The sequence below is a fragment of the Macaca nemestrina genome, chromosome 13, assembly GCF_043159975.1.
Source record: "Macaca nemestrina isolate mMacNem1 chromosome 13, mMacNem.hap1, whole genome shotgun sequence".
Classification (NCBI taxonomy): Eukaryota; Metazoa; Chordata; class Mammalia; order Primates; family Cercopithecidae; genus Macaca; species Macaca nemestrina.
Window position 1 is genome coordinate 38971919 of NC_092137.1, and position 18780 is coordinate 38990698.

Here is an 18780-nt window from a genome sequence, read left to right on the forward strand (position 1 = left end):
TAAGTGGCTCTTCTCTTAGTTTTCTTTTCTTCCAGCAATTCCATTTTTTCCTCTTCTATCTTCCCTGCGTCCACTTCCTCAGTTTCAAACCAGGCATGAAAGAACTCACAAAAGATAAAGTTACGAAGTTACAAAGATTCCAAGATGTGTACTAGAGCAGGTCAGTGACTCATTTGAACCCAAGGAGAGAGAAGGGCTAGGGAAGGTTAAGACAAAACCAGTATGTTTTATCCTTTCTGGCTTATTTCAATGACTAATGAATTCACATTTGCCAAAAACTTGCAGGTTAATGTAGCATGACGTAAGTTTTCCATGGATCACACACTGTATAGTTTAATTCAAAAGTTATTTACTTTTACATCTGTGTAGTGCAGGTAATAAAGAAAGGACTAAATAATGGAAAACAAAAGAAGATAAAAGACAACAAAATTTTAAAAAGAATTTACTTAATTGACAATTCATCAGAATTTTATAAATTATTTAATCTTCCCTCTCTCCTTCCTTTCTAGCATTAGGATCAAGGGGAAAATGCCCAAAGAAGACATTGTTTTTGGCACCCTTCCTCCTCCTCTTTCTGTGTTCTCTTCTCAGGAGTGCTCCAGCATCTGTGTGCTCACCTGAAAGGAAGCAGATATAAGGAGTCAATACATACTATAAATTAGCTATACTATTTGATAAATTCATTTTTAAAAACTCCTTATTTAGTAAAGACTAGGTATAAAGCATAGAGGATGTATAGACCAGAAACAGAGGGGACCCCATGCAGCTGTGTACACTTTTAATCCTTAATTGGTATATTTAATCCTCAAGGGATAGTTGTACCCAAACAAAGGCAGATTCATTAAGAGTTAGTAACAAGGCCGGGTGCAGTGGCTCATGCCTGTAATCCCAGCACTTTGAGAGGCCGAGGCAGGTGGATCACTTGAGGTCAGGAGTTCAAGACCAGCCTGGCCAACATGGTGAAACCTTGGCTCTACTAAAAATACAAAAATTAGCTGGGTGTGGTGGCACACACCTGTAATCCCAGCTATTTGTGAGGCTGAGGCAGGAAAATTCACTTGAACCTGGAAGGCAGATGTTGCAGTGAGCCGAGATGGCCCAATTGCACTCCAGCCTGGGCAACAAAAGTGAAACAACATCTCAAAAAAGAAAAAAAAAGAGTAACTTTTTTTTTTTTTTTTTTTTTTTGAGACAGAGTCCCACTCTGTCACCCAGGCTGGAGTGCAGTGGCACAATCTCGGCTCACTGCATCCTCTGCCTCCCAAGTTCAAGCCATTCTCCTGCCTCAGCCTAAGTAGCTGGGATTACAGGCACCCGCCACCATGCCCAGCTAATTTTTTGTAGTTTTAGTAGAGACAGGGTTTCACCATGTTAGCCAGGATGGTCTCAATCTCCTGACTTCGTGATCCACCCGCCTCGGCCTCCCAAAGTGGTAACAAACATATTTTTAAAAAAGATTTTGATAGCACTTTTGTTTGTTTCCCTGCCCCCAACCCCACCCCATCAGGAGTGAACCCAACAACTCCAGAAGCAGAAGAAAACCTCAAGTCTTGCCTCTCGGCTGATATCCAGTCCAAGGGCCATCTCCCATCTGGCATGTGGAGGCAGCCTAAGGATGGTAAAGAATGGGGTGAAGAATACGTCACGAAAGACCACCCAGATAAACTCAAGGAGGCTGGCCAGGGTAGACACAGCTCCTTGGAAACCGTTTTATGTGAAACCTCCTTAGCTGGTAAGTTCCAAGGGGGAATGCAGGCTGATAGTTTAAAGAACGGGATGTACCAGAGCTTTGAACTCAAAGGTGAGAATCCTTGCAGTTCAGATTCAGTGGACACATGAGGCCACCTAATTCCTGGTTTCCTTTTCAGATGAACTAAAGCCTATAGAGGTAAAGGGACTCATTAGAGGTCACAGGGCCAGCGACTACCACCTTGATTCTGCGTGTTCAAGACACTTAGTAATGGAGTGCTATGGGGGGGAAAAAGGCATAAGGTTGGTGGAGAAGAAGGCAGAACTATTTAGCCAGTGATGTAGAATCTTCTAGAAGCAAGCCTTTCATCAACAGTCTACCACCAAAATATCACACACTGCAAGAGAACCTGTCCTCCCTCCTTTTTCCCTCCTTCCTTCCCTTCATATCACAAATCATTGCTGAACACTTACTGTGTCAGACAATGGCATTTCCCCCTGGCTATTTTGGGGGAGGTAATTTTTAAAAATTATTTTGAATTTTTAAAATCAAATACATGAAAAGTCAAATAGCATTAAAAGGTTTGTTATGAAGAAGAGCGCCAACAATTTTAAACTCTTTTGACAGTTTTTTCTGGTACTTGCTTCCATGTTTTCTTTTGGGGGACATGGGGGAGGGAGAATGGCAGGCTCAGGCTAGGTACGCAGTCCTCCTGTGCTTCTATGTTTTTAAAATATGTTTAGCCAGGCATGGTGGTTCACACCTGTAATCCCAGCACTTTGGGAGGACAGGGTGGGAGGATCTGTTGGGCTCAGGAGTTGGAGCCAGCCTGGGCAACATAGTGAGACCCCTGTCTCTACAAAAAATAAAAAAACAAATTAGCTGGGCCTCCTGGCATGTGCCTACGGTGCCCGCTACGTGGGAGTCCAAGGTAGGAGGATCACTTGAGCTCAGGAGGTCGAGGCTGCATTGAGCTATGATAGCACCATTGCACTCCAGCCTAGGCAACAGAACAAGACCCTATCTCAAAAAAAAAGAAAAACAGTTTGACACTATTTTTTTTTTACTAATACTTTATTGAAGGTGAATTTACATACAGTAAAATTCACAGAGCTTACATTTAAGCTAATAGACATTTTACATGTGTCTATCCCCTGTGATCACCACCCAGATCAAGATATGCATATTTCTGTGCATGAAAGAATCTGAAAAAGTTATTTCATGCACTTTGCTGGTCAATATCCACCCAAAGAACCACTATTGTGACTTCTAGTACCACAAATTAGTTTTTTCTGTTCTTAAACTTCATGTAAATGGAATAATACGGTGTGTACTCTTTTGTGTCTGGCCTCTTTCTCCCAACATAATGTTTTTAAAAAAAGATTTATGCATATTTTTGCACACAATTCATTCCTTTTTATTAATCACATTGAATGAATTTATCACATTTTTAAAAATCCATTCTCCTGTTGATGGACAGTTTTTTTTGAGACAGAGTCTTGCTCTTTCACTGAGGCTGGAGTGCCATATTGTGATCTCAGCTCCCTGCAACCTCTGCCTCCTGGGCTCAAGTGTTTCTCCTGCTTCAGCCTCCTGAGTAGCTGGGATTACAGACATGCACCAGCGCATCTGGCTAATTTTTATATTTTTAGTAGAGACAGGGTTTCACTGTGTTGGCCAGGCTAGTCTCGAAATCCTGATATCAAGTGATCTGCCTGCCTCGGCCTCCCAAAGTGCTGGGATTACAGGCGTAAGCCACCATGCCTAGCTAGCTATGAATATTCTTGTACAAATTTTTTTTTTAGCAGGGGGATATATGCCCTCATTTCTCTTGGGTGTATAACTAGGAGTGAAATCTTTGGGTTGTAGGTTATGATTATGCTTACCTTTAAAAGAAAATGCCAAGCAGTTTTCTAAAACAGTTGGCTAATACTCCCACTAGCAATGTATGAGAGCCCAGTTGCTTCACATACTTTCCAATACTCGGGAAGGATGTTTAGTCCTTTCCATGTTAGCCATTCTCAGGGAGGTGTACTGGTATCACACTGTAGTTTTAATTTGCATTTCCCTGGTGATTACTGGTATTAAGTATGTTTTTGTATGCTTATTGGCTATTCATATATCTTCTTTTATAAAGTGCCTAAGTAAGTCCATTGCCCAACTTTTTTTGAGGCAGGGTCTTGCTCTGTTGCCCAGGCTGGAGTGCAGTGGCACGATCACAGGTCACTTCAGCCTTGATCTCCTGGGCTCACGTGATTCTTCCTTCTCAGCCTCCCAAGTAGCCAGGACTACAGGTGTGCACCACTGCACCCAGCTGTCAATTTTAAACTCTTAAAATAGCTTGTGACTTTCTTGTCTTTCTAGGAAATATTTGCTATTTCACAGTTGTGAAGATACTCTGGTATGCTTTCTTCTAAAATCTTTATAGTTTTAGCTTTCACATTTAGATCTATGACTTATCATGAATAAATTTTGATGTACAGTGTGAGAAAGGGCTCCAGGTTCATTTTTTTTTTCCAGATGGCTATCCAGTTGTTTCAGCACCATTAATTGAAAATACCTTCTGTTTCCCATTGTTGCATGCAGAAAGTCAAGTGGTCTTATATGGGTATCTAATTTTAGACTCTCTTTTTAAAAATTCCAATTATCAGGTAATTGACATATTGACAGTATTGAGTCTTCCATTTGAAGAACATGGTATATCTCTTCATTTATATAGATCTTGAATTTTTCTTAGCAATATAACAGAAACTTTACTATTTAACATCATCAGTGTTTTTAGTTTTTAATTTATTTTTATCCATTTAGTTTTTAAGAGGTGGGGGTTTCCCTTTGTTGCCCAAGCTGGCCTCAACATCCTGGGCTCAAGTGATCCACCTGCCTCAGCCTCCCAAGTAGCTGGCACTACAGGCACAAGTCACTATGCCCAGCCATCTTTTTTTTTTTTTAAAAGAGCATTTGCCTCCATCATCCTATTCTGCTTTGGCCCAATGTACTGCCATCATCCTGGGACTTTCCAGTCTTCTTAAGAATTCCCTTTATATTTCTCCTCTGTTCGATTTCTGTTTCTGTGTTGCTGTTATTGATTTTTTTTCATCTTCTGTATCCTTGGTTTCTTGGTTTACTTCCGGTTTTGGTGGAACACATCATCCAGTAGCTTCTGCATATGTAATCACTTGGCAGGTCCTTCTTACCAGCTTGCTGTGCAGGTGGAGCTGACTTACTGCAACTGCTGTATTGCAATTGAGAAAGAGTTGAATAAACATACAGCAAGCTACGCAGCAGACTGGAGTTTATTATTCAAATCAATCTCCCTGAAAATTCAGAGACTGGAGTTTTTTTAAGGATAATTCGCTGGGCAGGGGGTTATGGAATGGGTGCTGTTGATTGATTGCAGATGAAATCACAGGGATGTGGTCCTCATATGCTGAGTCAGCCTCTGGGTGAGGGCCACAGGACTGGTTGAGTCATGGGTTGTGGGTCCAGGTGGAATCAGTCAGCTTCCAGAAATGGAAAAGTCTGGAAAAATGTCTCAAAAGACCAATCTTAGGTTCTACAGTAGTGATGTTATCTATAGGAATAACTAGGGAAGTTACAAATCTTGTGACCTCCAGAACAATGGCTGATTATCATTTAACTATGCTTACTTACATCTTAGTGTAATTCATAATATGAATTTATAATTCATAATCTTAACCTTCTGACCTTTCATTAGTTTTTCAAAGCTAGTTTGGGTACCAAATCGGAGGGCATGGGGTTAGTTTTGGGAAGGGCTATTAGCATCCTTGCTTTAAGTTGAATTATGAACTAAATTGCTCCCAAAATCTCAGCCTATGCTCAGGAATGTACAAGGGCAGCTTGAAGTTAGAAGCAAGATGGAGCCAGCTATGTCAAATTTCTCTTGCTGTCATAATTTTGCAAAAATGTTTTTACATAGTTGATTAATAATTTGGCCAAATATGACATCTTTTTTCCTCATGATTTTGAAGCAATTGTTCCACTGTCCTCTACCTTCTAATTTTGCTATTAGGAAGTCCAGTACCATTCTGATACTCAGTTTTTTGTATGTTACCTAATTTTTCTTTTTCTTTCTTTTTTTTTTTTTTTCCTGAGATGGAGTCTCCCACTGTCACCCAGGCTAGAGTGCAGTGATCTCAGCTCATTGCAACATCTGGCTGCCAGGTTCAAGTGATTCGCTTGCCTCAGCCTCCCGAGTAGCTGGGACTACAGCCGCCCACCACCACACCTGGCTAATTTTTGTAGTTTTAGTAGAGACGGGGTTTCACCATGTTGGGCAGGCTGGTCTTGAACTCCTGACCTCGTGATCCACCCGCCTCGGCCTCCCAAAGTGCTGGGATTACAGGCGTGAGCTACCATGCCCAGCCCGTTACCTGATTTTTCTATCTGGTAACTTTTAGGATCTTCTTTTTGTTCGTGGTGTGCTAAAGTTTCACAGTGATGTAATATGCCTTATAATGATGTGAGTCTTTTTCATTAATTTTGCTGGGCACAAGGGTCCTTTTCTCTGGAAATACATGTCCTGGGAATTTTTTTTTTCCTGTTGTTAATTTGATAATATCTTCTCATCCATTTTCTTTCTTTTCTCTGAAACTTCTACTAATTTGATGTTGGACCTCTTGGATTGATTTCTCAACTGCCATCTTTTGCTCTTCTCTTTTTCTTCAATACACCTCTTTCTTATCTTTTTTTTTCTTTTCTTTTTTGAGACGGAGTCTTGCTCTGTCACGCCCAGGAGGACTGTAGTGGCACGATCTCAACTCACTGCCACCTCTGCCTCCCAGGTTCAAACTATTCTCCTGCCTCAGCCCCCTGAGTAGCTGGACAACAGGCACACGCCACTACGCCCAGCTAATTTTTGTGTTTTTAGTAAAGGCGGGGTTTCACCATGTTGGCAAGTCTCGATCTCTTGACCTTGTGATCCACTCATCTCGGCCTCCCAAAGTGCTGGGATTATAGGCGTGAGTCGCCGCTCCTGGCCCCTCTTATCATTTTTATTTTTTAAGAAAGGGAGATTTATTTTACTTCATCTTCTACCCTTTTAATTTTTTCTATCTTTTAAGCAATGTTTAAAAGTTTCTCCTTTTTAAAAATTAGCCTCTCTTTTTAAAAATAGTATCCTGCAATTGTTAAATGACTGGAATATATTTCTTATATTCCTTTGAGAATATGAATTGTAAGATTAAAAATTTTTATTCTTTTGTATCCTGCATTGTCTCTGTTTCTTCAGGGTCCTCCCTCCTTATAAAAAAATATGTGTGTATATGCTTTTTTCTTCTCATTCTTTTATGGTATAAGCTTTATTCAAAAGTGTGAGCATTCTTAGCTAAATATATGTAAGAAAGAGCTCTTAGAAAAACTCTGGAAATTTTGTATTGGCCAAGCTTGTCAATCAGTGGGCTTCATTATGGATAGGCTAATCAGATGGCAAATTAACTTTTGATAGTTGACCTCTTTTTCTTTTTTGAGACAGAGTCTTGCTCTGTAGCCCAGGCTGGAGTGCAAGGGCGCGATCTCAGCTCACTGCAACCTCCACCTCCTGGGTTCAAGCAGTCCTCCCGTCTCAACCTCCTGAGTAGTTGGGATTACAGGCATGTGCCACCACGTCCGGTTAATTTTTGTATTTTTAGTAGAGATGGGGTTTCACCATGTTAGCCAGGCTGGTCTCGAACTCCTGACCTCAGGTGATCTACCCGCCTCGGCCTCCCAAAGTGCTAGGATTACACGGGTGAGCCACCGTGCCTGGCTGATAGCTGACCTCTTTATATCAGTGTCTGTGGATCTTTTTTCCTTGGGCAGTTCAGTTTCTCAAGTGGAAGACCCTCCAATCTCCTGCCTGAAGAATTTAAACCTGGCTGCTGCTGGCACTCTGGGATCTACAGGGGAAGGAGGCTGAGGGAAGTCTCGCTGTTCAGTATGAAGCCTTCCCTGAGTCCCTTTGTTTTCATTTTAGCATCTGAACTCTACTATGTCATAAGTCTTTAGCCCAGATCCCAGAAACCAGGGCTTGTCTAGTTTCCTTTTTCTTGTTTGCCGTGGAGAGGAAGTGAGGAAGCCATCTGGTATGGGGGTGAGGATCTGGAGGTTCAATTGCCCCATATGTAGACTTTCAATGATTGCTCCTGCTTTCAGCATTGCCACTTATTTGCACTATCTCTATTGCCCCTGGTGTCTCCAATCCTTGAGCTTTCCAGATGCTTCTCAGCAGATTTTCCAGCTGCAGATGGGGACACCAAGACTTTGTGCCCTTTGCTCTGCTGAATGAATTATGGTGCCTCCATTCTGCTTTCTACCTTTCAAAAACTTGCAGATGGTTTTTTTTTTTATTGTTTTCAATATCCTTTTATCGCTTTTATTGCTTGCATTTAATGGGATTTTAGGAAGAAATGGTTAATATCAAGTCCTTCTTTGGTTTGTTTCTAAAGCTAAAAGACAGACTGTGGCCCTGGAACTGCTTGAATCTGAAAGAAAATATGTCATTAACATCTCTCTGATCTTGAAGATAAAAGCCACATTCCAGGGGTCAGATGGAAAGAGGAATTCCAAAGAGAGAAGGTATCCATGCACTCATTGCCTTTGCTTTTCAGATTGATTAGGATTTAAGGTAAGTGGTTTATTGTTTCCACTTTGGGATTTCTGGGGCCTATAAAGAGTTCCAGAAACAGTCTTTGAAAAGACAAGAGGCAGTGATGGCAGGTGTCTCGGTTCACTTTGTGCTGCTATGAGAGAATATCATAGACTGGATAAGTTATAATGAACCGAAATTTCTTCTCTCACAGTTCTGTAGACTGGGAAGTCTAAGATCGAGGCGCTGGCAGATTCAATCTCTGGTTCCAAGATGGCACTTTGTTGTTGTGTCCTCCAGAGAGGAGGAACATTGCAGCCTCACATGGCAGAAGAGCAGGAGAGAGCAGGAGAACCCACTCCCTCAGGCCCATTTTGTAGTGGCAATAATCCATTCACAGGGCGGAGCTTTCACGACCTAAACGTAATCCATTCACGGGGCGGAGCTCTCACGACCTCAACGTAATCCATTCACGGGGCGGAGCTCTCACGACCTCAACGTAATCCATTCACGGGGCGGAGCTCTCACGACCTCAACGTAATCCATTCACGGGGCGGAGCTCTCACGACCTCAACGTAATCCATTCACGGGGCGGAGCTCTCACGACCTCAACGTAATCCATTCACGGGGCGGAGCTCTCACGACCTAAACATAATCCATTCACGGGGCAGAGCTCTCACGACCCAAACACCTGCCACAGGCCCCACCTCCCAGGACTGTTGCATTGGGGGTTGTTTCCAGCACATGGATTTTGGGGGACACATTTAGGTCATCGCAACAGGGAACCCCTGGCAAGTCTTAAACTTAGATTTTCATCAAGGTAAGAAAATGATTATAGTCTCCTGGGCCTTCAGTGTCTGTAACATGTCTTTTAAAAACTTAAAGGGGGAACAAATGCTACACTGAGGGAGGCATTGGTCTCTGTTGCCATCTGCATGGAGTCCCCATGGGTCACAGGTCTCTTAGAAGCACAAGAGAGTGAATGGCAAACCGAAGCACTCAGTGGCCATTAGAGAAATGACACAGGGCTGACGTAACTCTGGACCTGGGCCTTATCATTCGTGTGGGTGATCTTGCAGTACTGGGTAAGGCATGTGTGTGTGTGTGTGTGTGTGTGTGTGTGTGTGTGTGCGCGCTCATAGGGTCTGCCACCTGTTGTAACAGCACGCTTTCCCAGTGTCACAACACTCCACCTGTATCTGTTCATAGTCTTTAGACTTTTTTCTGTTTCCCTCTCTATTGGGAGAAAGCAGGAAGGAGGAAAGTAAGACTTGGTGAAAAAGATGAATGTAATGAATATATAATAATCCAGAAAAATTGAGGAAAAGGCCAATCCAAAAGAATGGAAAGTCTGGATTATGGACTACTATGGACATATGTGGCATTATTACTTTAAATATTCCATCGGGTAATATACACTGGTGGTTCATAAATTCTGAATCTACCCAGGGAAGCCCTTAATTATATTTTCCTGCTCCTTACCATCCTCCCAAATCTATTTGACTTGGTGGCTGCCAAAAATACACTCAAAACACACTGCTGCCCCTCCTACCTAAATGACCGAGTGAGCCACTACTCCCTGACAAACCCACAAGTGGCTTGACTATTTTCAAGAATTATTTTACTACAAAACCGAGGTAAACAAAATACAGAGCAACAAGAACAGAAAGGCTAAGGTGACCCAGCTAAAGCTGTGACCATCTGGACTGGGCCTCACCTCTAAGACGCTGCCCAGATTCTCAGCAGTCCTTCCTTCCCCATCTGGCCCTTGCAATTCCCCCTCCTTGATCCTCCCAGCTGCGCTGCAGGCCTCTGGCAGTCTCTATAGGCTCCAGCTGTCTTGATGTTGCCAAAGACCTACTCAGTTTACGGTAATGAAATCTAAAGGCGGTGTACCCTTTGGTGTGGCTTTGCTTCCACATAGAAGATTCTAAGCCAGCAGCATCTTTTCTTAGTCTGAAAATCTGGGGAGGCGGGGTCAGGCGGGGAAAAGAGAAAGAACTGTTTACTGTGGAAGGGAGTAGTAAGCAGCTGCTCTGCTAGGCACTTGATTTATAACTTCCCGAAATGTTCAGCAGAACCCCGTGACCCCTGCCTTACAGATGAAGGAACTAAAGCCCAGAGAAGCTTAAAGCTGCGGAGCCAATGAGTGCCGGGATTCAAACGCAGGCCTGCCGGACCCTGTATTGTGTGCTCTTATACATCATACCACTTCCCCAAGGCCACCGCCTTAACAGCAGTATATAAAGTTTCTCAGAGAGCCAGAAGCATAGAGTTGTCTCTTCCTATTTCAAAACTCAGTCCTCCCTCTTGCACAGCCTGGAAGTGTTCACTTCAGATCTCAGTTGATTTGTTAAGTAGGACTGCTAGATATGTTTGTCTAGCCCTTGTTGCAAGCCTCCAGCAGGCGGGAGGTCGTAGGGGAGAGACCAGACCCTGCAGAAGATTTGGGTAGATAAAAGAGAGGGCCCTTGTTGACTTGCTGCCACTTCCTATTTTTCTAAGATGTTCTCTTATGACCCATCACTGGGAGGAAAGAGTAGATCTCTCCCTCAAATCCTACAAGATTAAAAAATTAAAGCTATCATACAATCCTCTATGAAAGTGAGATCGTAGTTACTTCAAGACACCTGCAATAATGCTATTCATGGTAGTTATTTGCTAGGCTAACCCTCTTTTTTCTTTGCATGGACCAAGCAGAGAAAAGCTTCAACCCCACACTCTTTGTTAGTACTGAATATGAAGTCTCTGGTTCTGAGCTTGGTGGTGCTGCCGTTTTTCTATTTTAGGGTTAGATTTTCATTATTCTCCTCCACTCATTATCTTTCTTCTTTTTTAAAAGCTTTTCTGAAACCTTTGTGTGTACTTTCTTTCTTTCTTTATTTTTTTGAGACAGGATCTCACTCTGTTGCCCAGGCTGGAGTACAGTGGTGTGAACTCGGCTCACTGTAACCTCCTCTTTCCGGGTTCAAGTGATTCTCCTGCCTCAGCCTCCTGAGTAGCTGAGATTACAGGCACACACCACCATGCCCAGGTCATTTTTATATTTTTAGTAGAGACGAGGTTTCGCCATTTTGGTCAGGCTGGTCTCAAACTCCTGACCTCAAGTGATCTGTCCACCTCGGCCTCTCAAAGTGCTGGGATTACAGGTGTGAGCCACTGTGCCTAGCCTCTGTGTGTACTTTAAATAAACCAGCTGAAGGAAATGCAAAGCAGAATGAGATTGTTCCTTTTCTCTACTGGCATTTTTCTCCATGCAAAGATGAAAAGAAGTATATTAACATTTACTAATTTTCCCATCACAAGCCACAAGCCTTCAGCATTTTACCCCAATTGGAAAGTAACCTGGGATGCAAATAACCCCCACTGCAAGTACAACTTGACACTCAAGCCTGAGGTGGCCACATCTTCTCCAACCTATTAAATAAAACCTTAGGTTTTTCCTAAAACAAAGTGAGTCACTCAAGAGCTTCCTCAGCCTGTTTGAAGCCAGCCCTGCCCCTGGCTGAAAGGGCTGGAAGTTGCAGGGGCACATGCTGCTGGCTAAAACCTGGGCAGAACTTGAGGGCTATGGTTCATTTGTTTGTTTTGTTTAGAGACAGGGTCTCTGTCTGTCGCCCAGGCTGGAGAAGGGTGCAGCGGCCCAATCACAGCTCACTGCAGCCTCAAACCTCTGGGCTCAAGTGATCCTCCTGCCTCAGCATCCCCAGCTGGGATTACAGGCATGAGCCACCATGCCCAGCTAATTTTTCAGTTTATTATAAAGACGGTGTCTCACTCTGTTGCCCAGGCTGTCATTTGTCGAAGGATCACAGAAGTTGGAGCTCTGGGCTTTTTTGACTCTGACTCACCTAGTTAGAGTCACAGCCTCAGGATCACAGTTCTGTCTGAACACTTACGGAAGGGGCAGTGATCAGCTCAGCAGGATTGTCGATTAGCCTTGTAAACTAAACTCCAGTGCTATGTCCACCAAGAGCACAACAAGCTTCATGCTACAGATCACCACCAGGTGGCACATGTTTAATGACCATGCCCCTCCAAGGTGGCGGGAACCTGCTACTGCCAAGCTCAGGAGTTATTTTGGCCTCATTCTGGGCTGGCAAAAGCTAAGTTATTAACCTGAAACTGTAACTGGATTTTTCTTTCTTGCTTTTAGTGTATTTCCCTCATTGATTAAGTACTATGTTGTTAGGAGATAAAAACTTTAAAGACTTTAGAAATAATAAACTACTCATGTTGCCATAATTTCATCCCCAGTAAGGAATAGAAAGAAAAAAAAAAAAAGCTGAGCCTTGAATACTTTGTCTTCATGAAAAAGTTGCTTCCGGGCGTCAGGTCTGGCGCCAGGCAAAAGAGTGAAACAGGTGAAGTGTGGCTGGACTTCTTGCCATCTTTCTCCCTTTGCTCTCTGTCTTCTGATTTCACACTCCTCCCTAATTTCAAATAATACCCTTGTTAAATTTGTTTAAAAGGTTTAAAGCCCGTTTTCAATATTTCATACAGAACCCACTATAGGTCATTGTTTTTCATGTAATTTTATGTGCTTCCACCGTACTTGATGGGGGCCTTAGCCTTCTCCGACCCCACCCTGAAATCTCAAACGATCATCCCGGTGGGCAGTCCAGGAGGAGATTGGTACCAGCTCTGCCATTCTCCAAGTACACTGACCACAGTGTAGCAGAATGCAGCTCTCTAGAAAGAAAGGGAGAAGGAAGGAAGAAAGGGAAGCAGAGAGGGAGGGAGGGAGAGAAGAAAGGATGAAGAAAGGGAGGGAGGTGAATGAAGGAAAGAAAAAGGAAATCAATAATCCAAGACATATTATCTACATATATGGACAATTCATCACAAAGTCAGATCTTCCCATGGTGCCCTAATATCTTCCAGGGTCACACCAGGACTATTACACAAAGTCATTTACAACCACTGGGTAGGAAGAAATCTTTTGCACCTAGATCTTTGGCTGGTGCAGCATTTTACTCTTTCAGTACAATCAGTTGTGCTTTTCTCCATCAGGTTTATGGTCTTCTCCCAGTCAGTATATCTCCTAGCCACCCCTCCAAATTCCTCTCTGATCTGGACAGGGATTTCTTCGATCTCCTAAGCCCACTGTTCCATTGTAAGTGCTCAGGTCAGGAGGCCTCTCCTCCTTTGCACATGTGGGGGCTCCAGGCACAGGAGGTGGAGGGAGTGGAAGATGGGAGTGGAAGCCTTCCTCGTATCCATTCACTGGGGTCTAGGTACCCTATTCTCATGTTTGTGTGTCTCCTCTGAGCTACAGTCACAGGGGTCACTTTGCTTGGCTTGGAAATGAGTTGGAAAAAACCTTTCAATCTGGCATCCTTCCTATTGTTCCAACAAAGGTTTGCTTCTTGGGAAAGCACCCCAGTTGTCCAGCAGTTTACTCTCATTTGACCATTGGGAAATATTCAAGTAAGTTCAGAACAACCAGACCATCTCTTTCCTGTTTGTTAAACTTGCGGTGCTGAAAGCATAAAGGAACCTACCTTAAATCACCAAGTTAGAGCTCCAATCCTTGCTGTAACCCAGAAAAACTCTGCTTCTTTTTGTTTTTTTCTTCCTCTTTCCTATAGGCCTCTAATCACCTCACTCTTACCCAGCTAGTCCCCCTTCCTCTTCCTCCCATGATTCTCTATCTCTCCTCTCCACCCCACCCTTCTCTGACATCTCCCTTCTTCCCTTCATCACTTCTGAAAAAAAAAAAAAAGAAAAAAAAAGGAGGTACATTGCAAGATGGAGGAGAGAGGGATGGAAAGATAGGAAAGGTGCTTTGTAAAACTCAGGGAGTAGCAGGCCAGGCCTGGTCAGTAGCTGTGTTAGGCTGTTTTCACATTGCTATAAAGAATACCTGAGACTGGGTAATTTATAAAGTAAAGAGGTTTAATTGGATCATGGTTCTGCAGGCTGTACAGGAAGCATGATGCTGGCATCTGCTCAGCCTCTGGGGAGGCCTCAGGAAACTTACAATCATGGTGGAAAGCGAAGGGGAAGCAGGCATGTCACATGGCCAGAGCAGGAGCAAGACAGAGAGACGGGAGGCACTAAACACTTTTAAACAGCCAGATTTCATGAGAACTCACTCACTATCACTATCACTTGGTAGGACAGTACCAAAAGGGATGGTGCTAAACCATTCATGAGAAATTCTCCCTCATGATACAATCACCTCTCACCAAGCCCCACTTCCAACACTGGGGATTACATTTCAGTATGAGAGTTGGGCGGGGACACACATCGAAACTGTATTAATAGCCTACTCAGACAAGACTCTGTCCTGGCCCCGTATTCCTCTTAGAAATTGAAGAAAAGGAAAAAAGAAACCCTCTCGTACCCTACAACTCCCTGAGCTTTTTAGTTGCCAACTTTAAACAAATTTTCCTACTTACCTAAATAGCAGTCTCCTACTGGTAACTGAGAATAGTCACATAGATGCCACCTGAGTGCTGCATCTACAACACTAATTAGAATAGACTATTTTGCACATCAAGTAGGAATAGCTCTAAAACATGGAAAAAGGTATCCATTAGAATTTCCACTGAGTGTCATTTAAATGAGCATGTAAAAAGGTCTTTCAAGTGATGTGCTCTTTATTTATTTGTATTTTATTTATTTATTTATGTATTTATTTATTTATTTATTTTGAGACAGAGTCTCGCTTTGTCACCCAGGCTGGGGTGAAGTGGCGTGATCTCAGCTCACTGCAACCTGTACCTCCCGGATTCAAGTGATTCTCCTGCCTTAGCCTCCCAAGTAACTGGAATTACAGGTGCATGCCACCATGCCCAGCTAATTTTTGTATTTTTAGTAGAGACAGGGTTTTGCCATGTTGGCCAGGCTGGTCTCAAACTCCTGACCTCAGGTGATCTGCCCAACTCTCAAAGTGCTGGGATTACAGGTGTGGCATGCCAGGCCTCTTTATTAGTTCAATACACATTTGTATAGAAGCCATTAGTAAAGGGTTTTTTTGTTTTGTTTTGTTTTGTTTTTTTGTAGTCAGGATATCTGCTATTAGGTGTGCAATGAAAAACTTTTAAAAATCCTAAATGCAGGCCTGTGACTCAGAGTATGTTGGATGGCCGGGAGAATGGGCCCTGCTGCATGTATTTTTGTAGGGTCCTTTCTTCTCCACACCTGGTTTGTGTGATTCCGTCTCTATTCTGTTTCAAGCCTCTTCCCTGGCTCTTTACGGTATCTCGTCCAGCAGCACCTGGATCTGCTTCACGCACTGCAGGAAAGGGTCCTGAAGTGGCCACGCCAAGGCGTTCTTGGAGATTTATTCCTTAAGTTAACAAATGATGAGGTAAGGTTTTTTCCACCCCTTCATACATTTTACTTATATGGATTTGTGTCTCATTTGTCTACTTCTCTTAATAGAGAATCTAGAAGCAATGAATTTCAGAGCTAGAAGAAACACTGAGATCTAGTCTAACTTTCTCATTCTACATACAGATCATGGAATGATTCAGAGAGATATAAAAGCCTTGCTGAAATCACCCCGCTAGCTAGGTAGTTGGAGATGAGTGACTTTCAGAACCCTAGGTTAGGTCTTCTGACTTCTAGTTCATAACTTTCCACTGTACTATAACTGCCTCCGTCGAGTATGCATGTGGATGTGTGTATGTATTGTGTATGTGTTTGTGTTTATATAAATGTATGTATATATATTTGTGGGCTGGGTGTAGTGGCTCATGCCTGTAATCCCAACACTTTGGGAGGCTGAGGCAGGGGAATTGTTTGAACCCAGGACTTCAAAACTAGCCTGAGCAATACAGCAAGACCCTGTCTCTATTAAATTAAAAAAAGAAAAAATGTATATGTACATTAAAACATGTATATATATGCATGTGTATATATATACACACATATATGTACATATATACACATGAAATATATACACACACATGCATATATATACATATGAATGAGTTTGTTTATACATGTGTATTTTCACACACAATTTTCATTCCTTGGGGATTTTTTTTTAAATGTGATGGGTGGCTGTTATCTTGAATTTTGCAATCTCTATAATATCCTACAAAGGAAACATGATCCAAGCCAGAGGCTGCAAACTCAAATGCCTACAGGGCCAGACAGTGGCATCAATGAGTGAAGTGAACACAGTATGGACTGGTGTGAAGTGTGAGCTGCAGTGGAGCAGCTATGTTGTTTTACAAGGAATAGCTACTTAGCTTTGTCCAATCATTATGCAGGAAAAAAGGACTAGAGTTGCCAGAGCTTCTGATATTTTAAGAAAAGCTGGAAATCCAGAGTTTTGTGGGAAATTTTCTTATTTTTAAAAGATTGTGTGGGCTAATTAAAATTGGTCTGCAAGCCAGACTTTGCCTGAAATCAATTTTTGTGTATCAATTATTCTCATCTGTGGGTAACAATACAAAGTTTACAAATTATTTTCTTCTATAGACTAGAGTGGATATAATGTACTAATATCCTCTAATATCACTTTTACTTACTTGTGTTCAGTATTCTTCCTTTTGCTGAGAATTATTATAACTTTATAAGCTGAGAATGATTTTCCTAAGGGGATAATGCATAGATAAATATGCAATTAGTGGAAATATGCAATTACTAGAAAATGTTGTGAACTACTGATCTGGATGATATGAAGCGGGATGGGCAGAGTCCCTCATCTGGATGTAGATGATTGACTGAAATGAAATTAATTACAAAAATAAAATATATGTTTTTATTGTTAAATGACTAAAAAAATACATTTTCAAATTACATGAACCTCCCTCCTCCCTTGGTTTATTATTTCACTTTCTCTCATTAGGGAGGAGATGCTGAGTTTTGATTCCAAAACAGTAGGGATGTTTACCTTAAAACCAAAATTTTTTTTTAAGATACATTTTTTTTTTTTTTTTTTTTTAAGACAGAGTCTCGCTCTGTCCCCCAGGCTGGAGTGCAGTGGCGCAATCTCGGCTCACTGCAAGGTCTGCCTCCCCGGTTCTAGCAATTCTCCTGCCTCAGCCTCCCAAGTAGCTGAGATTACAGGCACCCGCCATCATGCCCGGCTAATTTTTTGTATTTTAGCAGAGACGGGGTTTCACCATGTTGCCCAGGCTGGTCTCAAACTCCTGAGCTCAGGCAATCCACCCGCCTTGGCCTCCCAAAGTGCTAGGATTACAGGAGTGAGCCACTGTACCCGGTCTAAGATAAATTTTTTAAAGCCTCAAAATATATAAAATAAAGAACATATTAAATGAATAAGATAATCTCTGCAAAGTACTCTTCTTTTACATATATGACTCTATGAAAATATTATAGATCCTGTTTTCAGGTTCTTACCATGCATTTTTTATGTTTGTTTTAAAGAATAATTTCTTGGATTATTATGTTGCCTACCTAAGGGACCTGCCTGAGTGCATCTCATTGGTTCATGTTGTAGTCCTGAAAGAGGTGAGTTAACACCATGTATATGCTATCCTTCATCTGCACGTGGTATCATATGATGTTGCTCATCCATGCAGTCAATACAGCACATGCACTCTGCTTTCTAGGCTGGGGAATGGCCCGAACACAGCCACTAATACTACTACCTGGCGTTAAAGGAACTCACTTGTGGATCAGTGCCATTGTGTTGGTCCTCTCCCTGCCTTACTGACCCTCTGTTCCATTCCGTTGGAACTATAGACAAACTATAGTTCTATAATGGGCGTTCTATGCAGAGATCTCCAGGCTGCAGCTCACCTGCTGTATGTGGCGGGTTTTTTTCAGTCTCAGAAGAGGTGAATCCGAATATTAAACTTCAGTCATCCTTTGTCGGTTTATAAGATCATAAGGTGGCTCTAGTCATGTTGCTTGAAGTATTGCTACTGCTATGATGCATTAGGTGCTCAGTAAGCACATATACATGTATAACAGCTTAGTTATTTCAGATCAATAGGAACAAACAGTATCAGAAGCCCCAACACTAAGAGTTAATCAAATTTCACAAGAGATGAGAGGCTCTGTCTTATTAAGTTTCTACTTCAACCCCCCACTACTCCCAACCCAGTATAATGCCTACCATGTTAGCTTTCAGCAAATACCTGGGAAAGAGAAGAGAGAGAAAAGGAAGGGACACGGAGAAAGTACAGCATGTTTTCTGCAGCTAGCTGACTAGTTTCTAATGACACTCCCTTTTCCACTCTTCTGAGACACCAAGTCTCCCTTAGAGCCTATTACTACACCATTGTCATGATTACTTGCTGGAGAGTCTTAATGAATTAATTCAACTCAAATAGAGGTTATTGAGTGCCGGCTTCTGTCTGCAACTGCCCTGAGTGGAAGGAGAGGGTAGTTTGGAAATTTGGGTGGATTCAAAAGAAATATATGATATGCTCCCTATGGGAGAAGAGCTGTCTCCTAGGGCATGTCCCTGAACATGTGGCCTCTCCCATGAGAGGTCAATGCTCTGTGACAATCTCCGGGAAGAAAATGCTCCAGGAGGAAACCCTTCCTACTCTGGTGGGACCGACTCAGGTTCTGC

The 18780-nt window shown here is 42.4% G+C and overlaps 1 protein-coding gene and 1 long non-coding RNA gene across 19 annotated transcripts in view; one reads left to right on the forward strand and one right to left on the reverse strand.

Annotated features, from left to right (window-relative positions):
* LOC105464882 (Rho guanine nucleotide exchange factor 33) overlaps positions 1-18780 on the forward strand; it is a 278945-nt gene that overhangs the window by 47765 nt on the left and 212400 nt on the right. For all 17 annotated transcript variants that reach the window (XM_071076556.1, XM_071076555.1, XM_071076557.1 and 14 more), the window contains 4 exons: positions 1508-1732; positions 8134-8263; positions 15459-15591; positions 17625-17708. In XM_071076556.1, coding sequence (XP_070932657.1) covers positions 1508-1732; positions 8134-8263; positions 15459-15591; positions 17625-17708 — 572 coding nt within the window. The remainder of the gene's footprint in view (positions 1-1507; positions 1733-8133; positions 8264-15458; positions 15592-17624; positions 17709-18780) is intronic.
* On the reverse strand, positions 6-17950 carry LOC105464881 (uncharacterized). Of its 2 annotated transcripts, XR_011611628.1 has the most exons (5): positions 17869-17950; positions 16763-16826; positions 12829-12965; positions 1555-1609; positions 6-617 (listed from the first exon to the last, which is right to left on the reverse strand). It is a non-coding gene; the product is annotated as an uncharacterized lncRNA (long non-coding RNA). The 2 variants fall into 2 exon arrangements; XR_011611627.1 differs by lacking the exon at positions 1555-1609.